This window comes from Oncorhynchus kisutch, linkage group LG23, assembly GCF_002021735.2.
Source record: "Oncorhynchus kisutch isolate 150728-3 linkage group LG23, Okis_V2, whole genome shotgun sequence".
In the NCBI taxonomy this organism is placed as follows: domain Eukaryota; kingdom Metazoa; phylum Chordata; class Actinopteri; order Salmoniformes; family Salmonidae; genus Oncorhynchus; species Oncorhynchus kisutch.
The window spans coordinates 17,242,540-17,254,654 of record NC_034196.2 but is presented as its reverse complement, the minus strand read 5'-3'; the positions used below and the strand labels follow the sequence as shown (position 1 = coordinate 17,254,654).

The window sequence follows — 12,115 nt, the reverse complement described above, 5'->3', positions numbered from 1 at the left end:
GCACTCCTGGCCAGTTATGTGAAATCCATTGATTGGGGCCTTATGAATTGATTTAAATTGACTGATTTCCTTATATGAACTGTAACTCAGTCAAATCTTTTAAACTGTTTCAATTTGCTTTTATATTTTTGTTCAGTATAAATAAAGCCTTGATCACCAGAATAATGTCATACATTTATAGAATGATCAATGCATCATCAACAATCTAGTTGACATCGGTAAAGTTTTCCCTTTCATTTCTGCTTTTCTCACAGAGCGAGGATTTCCAAATGACATCATTTCCCATTCCGATCTTGTCTCATCGCTGCAACTCCCCCAATGGGCCCGGTAGAGGCAACGGTCGAGTCATGCGTCCTCTGAAACATGACATACCAAACCGCACCGCTTAACACCCACGGCTTAAGCCGTAAGCCAGCCAGACAAATGTGTCAGAGGAAACACCGTTCAACTGATTCATTAGAAATCTTACAATGTGATTTTCTGGATTTTGTTTTCTCATTTTGTCTGTCATAATTGAAGTGTACCTATGATGAAAATTACAGGCCTCTCTCATCTTTTTAAGTGGGAGAACTTGCACAATTGGTGGCTGACTAAATACTTTTTTGCCCCACTGTATCTGCTCCGAATTAAGATTCAACGATGTCTACAGAAAGAATGGGGTGTCAGCTATGAAATGACACATTGACTTACTGAACTACAGTAAGTGAAATGAATTTACACCCAGTAATAGAATTACGTTAATGAAATTTCATCACGAGTCCCTGATCTGTACTACATAGGAATGCATAATTATGGATATGAATGTAATTCTCTTCATGATGTTGTATCCTAAATAGGTACACAAAGGTATGTAATAGTCACCTTTGCATATTCGGGTATTATTCGTTATCCTCCCTCCTCATGAGGGAGAGAAATGTGAAAATATCTTAAAGATATGTGGGTTTTTGGTAACTGAATTTGAAGGCACAAGGCAACGTTTCTTAAACTTACAGAAGGCAGACAAATGTCTCCAAAACTAAATACAAGTGTTGATATTAGTTGGCCGGGGTATTTACTTCAGCATTGTGTTTTGATGTATTTCTAATACCTTTTAAGACTTTTTCTGCTAGATGGTTACTAAGTTCCCTTTTCCATCTGTTTGACCAGAAATAAGAGCCTTTGCTTATTCCAAATGTTTGGGATTTTTAGGATGGTTGGAAAATGTATATTTGCCTTCATTTCTCAAAAAATATGAACTCTTAGCTTTCATTTGACACCGAATTGTACATGCTCCTATGAACTTCACATGTTGGTGCTCATGGGTCCTTTTACATGGAAATGACTTATAGTACACATTATTGAGCTGGAGGATCTGCTGAATTAGTGTGGAAGGATTAGATTGTAATTTGTGGAAATCTGTGAAATCTATGCACATCAATGTGTTTCTATATTAAGGCCTGGTTTTAAAGACTCATTAAAGTAATTTGTTTAACTACTTCAGAGCATTTCATAGAATCCTGAGCAGTTCAAACACGGGTGAAATGAATGTTGCTACTCTTGCTTACCATTGTGCCAAATAGGAAATCATAATCAGTTTGGGTCATTTTGTGATAAATCCTTAAATACTTTTTCCACTTGATCTGACACAGCAAACTAGGTCAAATAGAGAAATCTGTGACCTGATAAATGGATTTCCAACATGATTCCATTACCAAACAACTGAATACGAGTAGCATAAACTGTTGTGTGAGATGATGTAAACTAGAGGGAGATGGAGAAACTCCTGTGGCCAGAGGAGCCTTTGTTTTGAGAGGAGAGGGGAGGGGCAGAGTGAGAAAGGGCACCTGGAACCTAGACTATTACAGGTGGAGAGGCGAAGAAGGAGAGTAGAAACCCCCTCTCTCCAGTGGCCACTGATCTTCACACACACACACACACACACACACACACACACACACACACACACACACACACACACACACACACACACACACACACACACACACACACACACACACACACACACACACACACACCTTCTGACCTGTCTCAGGTAATAGAAGTTGTACACTCAGTAGACTTGTGTGTTGGGTATTCAGCTCAGACCCATCAAACCTTCCATTCGGTTTCCAGCAGTAGAGAGCGGTACTGTGGAATGTGTGACATTCCAGAGGAGCTTCCAGCCCAACACTACCCACAACAAAACCTCTCTAGTCTCCAGCCCACCACTTCTGTCTCCAGGCTGGGTTCACTTGAACCCTGGCCTTTCAAGATAATCGTTCCAATGCTTGATCAATGTTTGCATCCTTGTCATCGTGAGGGTTAAAGGAAACTAGTCAGTTAGAGGAAATCAGTTAGTTTCGTAAGCTTATACAGTACCAGTAAACAATAAAACAGCCAATCGCCTGTGACATTGTGTCACAACAGATAACAGCACACGCTAAATGGAAACTCTAGCTGGTGGGTAGATAATGACAATAAAAATATAATCTGTATCTCAAAGCAGGATACCAATGTTCCTGCCTCCTACACAATGCATCAGTGGTAGGTGGCTCATCCATCCCCACCCAGGAAGAGTCTGATCTTTAGACTATCTACCTGTCTGCACTGATCTGTAACAATTGAACAAGTTAAAGCCAGTCAAATAATGGGCATCAGCTTATTGCTTACACTTGTCAAGAAAGGAAATAAACTACAAACCCCTGTCTCCAGTGCAGCCAAGTAGACTAGCCAGGCAAATATAACATTAGGGAACTAAGTCCTGTTGGCTGTCTGTTAGAGGAAGAGATTAAGGGAAGAGGAGAAAGGAAAGGAGCGTGGGGGTTGAGGAAGTGGTGGGCTTCCACCGAGGGCTTCTGATAGAGTAGAGGTTTATGAGGGAGTTGGGGTACGCAGGTCAGAAAAGGTCCAATCATATGTCTGAGCCAAAAGGGGAGGTAGTGGGTGGTGGCTGTTAATGCTGCCAGGACTGAGCAATTCAACAATATTGTATGAAGCTTTTTTAACCATTGTAAGTAATCCCATCAACGTCTGAGGCAAAGCAATGCTTGGACCTTTTGCCTCATAAGTCTGACACATCTAGCGAATTAATCATCAACATCCTTCCCTCCACACTCCTTCAGGGCTATGATTAGGGCTGTGACGATCATAGAATGATCATAGGTTATTGGTTAGACAAATGACCGTGGTCACCGTTAAAATAGTTTGAATAGCATTTGTTTTTTTAAATACGTACATTTTCCTATTGCCTCCGCTCATGACATAGGTTGCGTTCCCCTGCAAAGACGTTGCATGCATCAACCAATGGTTGCGTGCCACATCTTCGACTGTGCCGTTGGAAACCAGATTGCTATAACATAGGATGCGGTTAGCTTATAGGTAAAATACCTATCCTGGTGTTGTAAGATTTGGCAGGCGTCAGCAACGCCTGGGCAGAGGAATGGGCCCTGAATGTGCTGCTGCTGCAGGGAGGAGGCATTGCTACAACACCTTGCTTGTTTCAGCCAGCCGCAACAAAGTTTCATCATGTTGTAAAGACTCAACCGCACGAAAGCAAGGCTGTTTTTATTTATTTACAGTTATTGGAGGTCATTGTATTTTCATGGTGGTCTTCATCCATAATCTTTGGTTACATGATTATACAGTAATTGTGCCAGACCTAGCTATGATTATATCATGATTTAGTTCAACTCCTCAGTCTAGACAGACCAGGGAGAAACTGAGACCCTGGCCCTGTGGGGAAGTCTTTCTTTGTGACTCACAACCATTTACAGCCAGGAATGCAGGGACAGGGAGTGTTTGCTGAAGTGGGTGTGAGACGGGAGTCATCAAGGTTAATGCTGGTTAGTGGTTACCTAGCCAACTCATCTTCACCAGGGAATGAACCATAAAAGTTCAAACTGATTACATGACCTCACCATCCCAACAACATGTGTTTGAAAGCCTTGTGTTTTGTGGGTCTTACAGGGCAAACTGAAACAAGCAATGTCAGTCATTACATTTTAATCACTTAGCAGACACTCTCTTCCAGAGTGAGTCCATACATTTTCATACTGGTCCCCTGTGGGAATCAAAGCACCATGCGCTACCAACTGAGTTACACGGGACCACATGACATGGAAAGGTAAAGAGTGTTTTTAGTGAGGGCAGTGAGGGCAGTCGTTTCTGGTACGGTTAATGAGTGTTGGGTTACTGTAAATGTTTGTCTGTTTCTGTTTGCACAAGCTCAACCGAGATCCATTATCAGCCAGCTACAAACAAACAGGCTGAATAGGTCCAAGCCTGATTTCCCCACCTTGCTGTTTGCAGTATGCTTAGGCTTGTACAGTTAACCCAAACAGGCATTATTATTCTCTCCAGGAGAGTAACATTCCAGATGCTAGTAACTACTATAGGCCTGCACTGTTTTATTTCTGGTTTATCTATGTTGGCCTAGTTCCAAGAGGTTATTAGATAGACTGTAGAGCCGTTTTTACCTGAAATGTTAGGTTTCATTTCCTTCAAGCCTCACCTTTGGACACTTTCTTTTCCTTACTATGTATCTGTGTTTTAAGTATTACTCTCGCTAGAGCCCCACTACTAACATCACATTGAAAGTGCAGAAATCAGGCCTTGTTAGATGGATCAGCTGCAAGAGCCAATGATATATTCTGACAACAACCTGTTTTCTGTTAAAAGCAGGAGTATCAATACAGTGGTGTTACCTTACTGTATCAGATGTCTGTATTCAGACTGGGGCCCACTATGCTGCTCACCCAGGGGAAGCTCCAGTCAACACAGAACAGCACAATGAATAGAATAGACACCCTGACTCTCACAGCCACCACGTCAGATCTATAAAGGGAAGGTCACACTCTTATTATTGACTCCGCGGGTTTCCCTGTCACTGAATGAATGCTAAGTTGAATACACAAAAAAATGTAAAGCCTTGGCGTACCCGTGCTAGCCTGTAGTGTAACCGTGCTAGCCTGTAGTGTACTCGTGCTAGCCTGTAGTGTACCCATGCTAGCCTGTAGTGTATCCGTGCTAGCCCCGTGCTAGCCTGTAGTGTACCCGTGCTAGCCTGTAGTGTACCCGTGCTAGGCTGTAGTGTACCCGTGCTAGCCTGTAGTGTACCCGTGCTAGCCTGTAGTGTACACGTGCTAGTCTGTAGTGTACCCGTGCTAGCCTGTAGTGTACCCGTGCTAGCCTGCAGTGTACCCGTGCTAGCCTGTAGTGTACCCGTGCTAGCTTGTAGTGTACCCGTGCTAGCTTGTAGTGTACCCGTGCTAGCCTGTAGTGTACCCGTGCTAGCCTGTAGTGTACCCGTGCTAGCCTGTAGTGTACCCGTGCTAGCCTGTAGTGTACCCGTGCTAGCCTGTAGTGTACCCGCGCTAGCCTGTAGTGTACCTGTGCTAGCCTGTAGTGCACCTGTGCTAGCCTGTAGTGTACCCGTGCTAGCTTGTAGTGTACCCGTGCTAGCCTGTAGTGTACCCGCGCTAGCCTGTAGTGTACCCGTGCTAGCCTGTAGTGTACCCGTGCTAGCCTGTAGTGTACTCGTGCTAGCCTGTAGTCTACCCGTGCTAGCCTGTAGTGTACCCGTGCTAGCCTGTAGTGTACCCATGCTAGCCTGTAGTGTACCCGTGCTAGCCTGTAGTGTACCCGTGCTAGCCTGTAGTGTACCCGTGCTAGCCTGTAGTGTACCCGTGCTAGCCTGTAGTGTACCTGTGCTAGCCTGTATGTGTACTTATGCTGAATTAATTGCAAAGAATCAGACCTAAAGTTTTTTTTGGATATGGCTAGAAATGCACAACTAAATAATAACAAATTGTAATAACAGGTGCATTATTTGTGTGTGTTTATTTGTGTTTGTCTTCCTCTGCTAACTAATCAATGGAAATACAAACTAATGGTCTACTCTTCATCAATAATACAGTTGGCCACTTAATCTCCCTCATCATCCATTTTACAGCTCTACATACTAACCATAGCAGACACATCGGGGGCTGCAGACATCACAGTACTTACTAATCTATTTATTGCAGTACAATACTGGGTAACTGTATACACCTCACTCAGATCACAATGTAAATACATGGCGGCTATGGAGCAAATCCATATAGCTCATATGATGAAGTAATGCATGTAATAATGGTACACATTTAGCATACACTGTAGTGCCTGATACACATATTTACCCACAGAAAAGACGCACCCATGTGACTTCAATTTACTCAAATATCCTCACAGCAGTCCTGTTGCCTATAGTGACGATGGCATAATGAAACACAAGAACCAGTGTCTGATGTTCCTCAACACGATTCACGGCTTGCTAGGGCTGGCTAGCGAAATAGACTTGGCTACACTTCAGCAGAATCATTTTAAAAAGCTCTTGAGGACTGTCTCCTAGGGCCTCACAGACTTCATGCAGACTGACTAAATGAGAGGAGACTAGGCTGATTGTGTAGAAACTAGGCAGCTCACGGACAATGGTGCGGCAAGAAGAAAGAGAATAATTTCACCCAATTTTGCCTCCTCTCGCTCTGAGGAGTGGAGCTTCTATAGGCAACATCCATGGTGGAAAAAAGACTGAGTGCTGACATTTGTCACAATGGACAGTAGGGTTATTATCATTGCTTTAGAGTGGGGCAGCAGCAACCATATCAAGAGTAGATGGGATACATGTGTCATACATTTTAACACTGGCATTCCTAATGTGAATCTCAATGTTAAGGATAGGACACAGAAAAACACCATGTATTTCTCTCACTAATCTAAATGGATTTTGGTTGGATTAAAAAAAGGTTTATCTGTCTGGTGTTATGAGATGGATAGTGAGGGGATTGGAATAGGACTCTTCTGAATGTATAGCCTCTGATAGGAACACAGAGTATTCCTGCACCCTATTCATCAGGTCGTAATGTTTCACCAATCACTGTATAGAAAAACATGACTGGCAAATCATGACTACATTAAGACAATTTCTCAGGTCACAGACAGGGCATTTAAAACAGTCTGTCATTGATCAGATTTAGAGCCAAGGCATTTAACGGATGATGATGCCATAAATCAAATAGGGCAGCCATTGCATTTAAAAGGATGATTTCATTGATCACATAACTAAGCATTTACATTGAAGTATGGTGTCATGGCTGAGAAAGAGCATGAAATGGAGCCAGAATATCTTAACCTAAAGAGTCTTCATTCAGCAGGGAAATACCATATATCACACTGAGGCGATACCATGGTCTAGTCAAGTGTTTCACAGTAGAAGTCTAATTTTTTTAATTTGACCTTTATTTAACCAGGCAAGTCAGTTAAGAACAAATTCTTATTTTCAATGACGGCCTAGGAACAGTGGGTTAACTGCCTAATGTGAGTGCTTTGTGTGTATTCATAGACTATCTACTTAAAACTGCCCAAGCAATGAGGTATCTTGGAATGAATTGCAAAAATCACTGAAGCTGGATCCAGTCTTATATCTCCCTCTCTAACTTTAAGCACCAGCTGTCAGAGCAGCTTACCGATCACTGTACCTGTACACAGCCAATCTGTAAATAGCACACTCAACTAACTCATCCCCTTATTGTTATTTATATTCTTGCTCTTTTGCACCACAGTATCTCTACTTGCACATCATCATCTGCACAGCTATCACTCCAGTGTTAATGCTAAATTGTAATTATATTGCCTCTATGGCCTATTTATTGCCTTACCTCCCTACTCTTCTACATTTGCACACACTGTACATACATTGTTCTATAGTGTTATTGACTGTACGTTTGTTTATGTATAACTCTATGTTGTAGTTTTTGTCTAACTGCTTTGCTTTATCTTGGCCAGGTCGCAGTTGTAAATGAGAACTTGTCCTCCACTTGCCTAACTGGTTAAATAAAAGTGAAATAAAATGAATAAATAAACACCTTCACCTTGCTGGTATGTAGGTCATTAGGCCAACCACGCTGGGTGACATGAGGGTGTTAGGGTGCTAGGCTGATGACAACACCTCCCCACTAACACTACCCCCCAAGTGTCTGTGTCATCAGAGTACGCCCTTATTAGTCCCATCAGTCATCATAGGGATGTGTGCTCGCCGGGCTGGAGCCTGGTGAGTGCCTCTCTGGTGTCAAGTGCACAGTCAGGTCTAATATGACCTCACATAACATATCACAGTAAATATTGTACAACTCTTGTAATACCATCTGTCACAGGTCTGCAAACATGGGACGGTCCTTAATCCAGTAATACATACATAGACATGTCAAGGTGTGTCAGACTCAAACAGTCAAGGACACTAAGAAATGTTGGATTGAATTCACCATGTCACACATGATTCAGACAGGAAAACATTCGTATTCAAACTTACTAATAAGATACCTGAATAACACATGTAGTATAATGTAATTTCAAATTTTGATCAGATCCATCTGCAAGTGTTCACCAAGAAAGCAAACAGATTGAAGAGGAACTTGGCAAGTCATATGATGGATGCTTGCAGAATACTTTGCATTAGTCAGACTACATTAATAGAGATTCTGGGAAGGGTTTGCATTTCAAGTAACCATACCTGCCAACGTGGAGGGCCAAAGTCTCAATGCCTAATATATGCTTTATATCTCACTAGCCTCGTGTGCCAGTCTGTGACCTCACAAATCTGAAAACTCTGTACTGTATAGAGAATTTGGTTGCAAGCAAGGAACTGTTTAATAATGTTGTGTAATGGTCAAATATCATGTGAAAGAGAGGAAGTGTTACGGTTTTCTTCCGTCGAAGGAGAGTCGGACCAAAATGCAGCGTGGAAATTTTGATACACGTTTAATAAAGATGAAACACGAACAATACAAAAACAATAAACGGAACGTGAAAACCTATACAGCCTATCTGGTGACAACAAACACAGAGACAGGAACAATCACCCATCAAACACTCAAAGAATATGGCTGCCTAAATATGGTTCCCAATCAGAGACAACGATAATCACCTGCCTCTGATTGAGAACCAATTCAGACAGCCATAGACTATGCTAGAAAACCCCACTAAGCCACAATCCTAAATCCTACGAAAAAACCCAATACTAAACACACCACATAATAAACCCATGTCACACCCTGGCCTGACCGAAATAATAAAGAAAACACAAAATACTAAGACCAGGGCGTGACAGGAAGGTGCAATAACTTTTTGAATAAGGGTAATTCATCAGGTTCTCCATTTACAGTTGAAGTCGGAAGTTTACATACGCCTTCGCCAAATACATTTGAACTCAGTTTTCCTGACATTGCTTACATTTAATCCTAGTAAAAATTCCCTGTCTTAGGTCAGTTAGGATCACCACTTTATTTTAAGAATGTGAAATGTCAGAATAATAGTAGAGTGAATAATTTATTTCAGCTTTTATTTCTTTCATCACATTCCCAGTGGGTCAGAAGTTTACGTACACTCAATTAGTATTTGGTAGCATTGCCTTTAAATGGTTTAACTTGGGTAAAACGTTTAGGGTAGCCTTCCACAAGCTCCCCGCAATAAGTTGGGTGAATTTTGGCCCATTACTCCTGACAGAACTGGTGTAACAGTCAGGTTTGGAGGCCTCCTTGCTCACACAGGCTTTTTCAGTTCTGTCCACAAATTTTCTATGGGATTGAGGTCAGGGCTTTGTGATGGCCACTCCGATACCTTGACTTTGTTGTCCTTAAGCCATTTTGCTACAACTTTGGAAGTATGCTTGGGGTCATTGTCCATTTGGAAGAACCATTTGCAACCAAGCTTTAACTTCCTGACTGATGTCTTGAGATGTTACTTCCACAGAATTTTCTTCCTCGTGATGCCATCTATTTTGTGAAGTGCATCAGTCCCTCCTGCAGCAAAGCACCCCCACAACATGATGCTGCCACCCCCGTGCTTCACGGTTGGGATGGTGTTCTTTGGCTTGCAAGCCATTCCCCTTTTTCCTCCAAACATAACGATGGTCATTACAGTTCTATTTTTGTTTCATCAGAACAGAGGACATTTCTCCAAAAAGTATGATATTTGTCCCCATGTGCAGTTGCAAACCGTATGGCTTTTTTTATGGCGGATTTGGAGCATAGGCTTCTTCCTTGCTGAGCGGCCTTTCAGGTTATGTTGATATAGGACTCATTTTACTGTAGATATAGATAATTTTGTACCTGTTTCGTCCAGCATCTTCACAAGGTCCTTTGCTGTTGGTCTGGGATTGATTTGTACTTTTCGCACCAAAGTACGTTCATATCTAGGAGACAGAACGCGTGTCATTCCTGAGCGTTATGACGGCTGCGTGGTCCCATGCTGTTTATACTTGCGTACTTTTGTTTGTACAGTTGAACGTGATACCTTCAGGCGTTTGGAAATTGCTCCCAAGGATAAACCAGACTTGTGGAAGTCTACAATTTATTTTGTGAGGTCTTGGCGGGTTTCTTTTGATTTTCCCATGATGTCAAGCAAAGAGGCACTGAGTTTGAAAGTAGGTCTTGAAATACATCCACAGGTACACCTCCAATTGACTCAAATGATGTCAATTAGCCTATCAGAAGCTTCTAAAACCATGACATCATTTTCTGGAATTTTCCAAGCTGTTTAAAGGCACAGTCAAATTAGTGTATGTAAACTTCTGACCCACTGGAATTGTGATACAGTGAATTATAAGTGAAATAATCTGTCTGTAAACAATTGTTGGAAAAATTACTTGTGTCATGCACAAAGTAGATGTCCTAACCCACTTGCCAAAACTATAGTTTGTTAACAAGAAATTTGTGGAGTGGTTAAAAAATGAGTTTTAATAACTCCAACCTAAGTGTATGTAAACTTCAGACTTCAACTGTACATAGACATTATGTGAAAGTTGTCTCTGGCTATAGACTGATTGCATTCCCCTATTATCTGACATGAATCCAGTCTAAGATCACTTCTACACACACGATATAAACAATAGATTCTTTGTGTAACACCATGGAAACCTTACAAGCTGCCCTCCACCTTGCCTAACCTACCTTCTCTAGAACTGTTCATCCACTGATGGTCCAAATCTACCATATCAAAAACAGCATATCTATGCAAGTCCTAAAATATTCGGTATATTTTAGTAACAATTGACCAGATTAAAATGAGAAAATCATTACACAACTACACCTGTTGACTTTCTATGATCATGGTTTTGCTTCATGACATACCGTTATAACTAGCAACAGATGTGAAACTGTGAACACTAAACTACAGGTCATACTAAACTAGAACTAAACAGGATGCGGTAACGTTACAGTATGTAGCCTACTGTCTGATTTGATCTCTTACCAAAACTGCCGTAAACATCTGAAATCAGCAGCTGTCTCAGTCAAGAACAGGCATGTCCACTTAACCCAGCACCAATGCGCAATATGTATCAAACATAAATATAGGCTACTTCAATCCTATTTTCCATGGCAAAATACAAATAAAACAAACAATAGAACACTTTAAGGACGTTATCTTCTGTTTAGGCCATGTAAAGAGAGGAAAAGTTCCTCTCCTCCCGTTCAGTTCGAAATCGAACCCTGATGCGCTTCATTGAGCCAGTGATACATACAAAAAATATGTAATCTTACCCTTATATTGCAGTGAGGTACCGGTTGTAATTTTCACAGACCCACTTATGGATTCGCCAGGGCTGTAGACCACTTTGTTGTTGGTGAAAGTAATATCGAATTCCTTAAGCTTACCCATGACTCCGCAACCCTCTGCGTCTCACAACAAAAAGCGCTTAGTCGTGCGCGAGGCAACCGTCTACCGCTGAAAGGAAGCTGAGCAGACAGAGCAGACAGAGCTCTCTTGGCCCAGCTGCAGCACGCACGACACCCAGTTTCCAGTAGCAGTGACGTCATTACGACAATATTTGATCCATTATTTAAAAATTATATGCGGATACATTGAATCTATTCAAGGTTGGTACTCTTCCATAACTGACCACACAATGTAAATATTAGGTTATTTAGGTCTTTGTGTTTAGGCCACCTTGACAGTACACATCCCAGTGTAGATATTATAGTAACACTGTATCTACAGTAGTAGCCAGTTTTAGCTAACAAACATTGGCCTTTTTTGCATTATTCTATATTGCTACAACTCTTTCTCAGACATCCAGTCATTGATTGAGTTGAGCTCCCAGACC

The 12,115-nt window shown here is 41.7% G+C and overlaps 1 protein-coding gene across 2 annotated transcripts in view; it reads right to left on the bottom strand.

Annotated features, from left to right (window-relative positions):
- Positions 1-11,809, bottom strand: part of LOC109868356 (arrestin domain-containing protein 1) — a 40,087-nt gene extending 28,278 nt beyond the window's left edge. The window contains exon 1 of one of the 2 annotated variants that reach the window (XM_020457834.2): positions 11,553-11,809. In XM_020457834.2, coding sequence (XP_020313423.1) covers positions 11,553-11,670 — 118 coding nt within the window. In that variant the 5' untranslated portion in view covers positions 11,671-11,809. The remainder of the gene's footprint in view (positions 1-11,552) is intronic. The other variant, XM_020457837.2, reaches the window with a different exon arrangement.
- Positions 11,810-12,115: the final 306 nt, after the last annotated feature.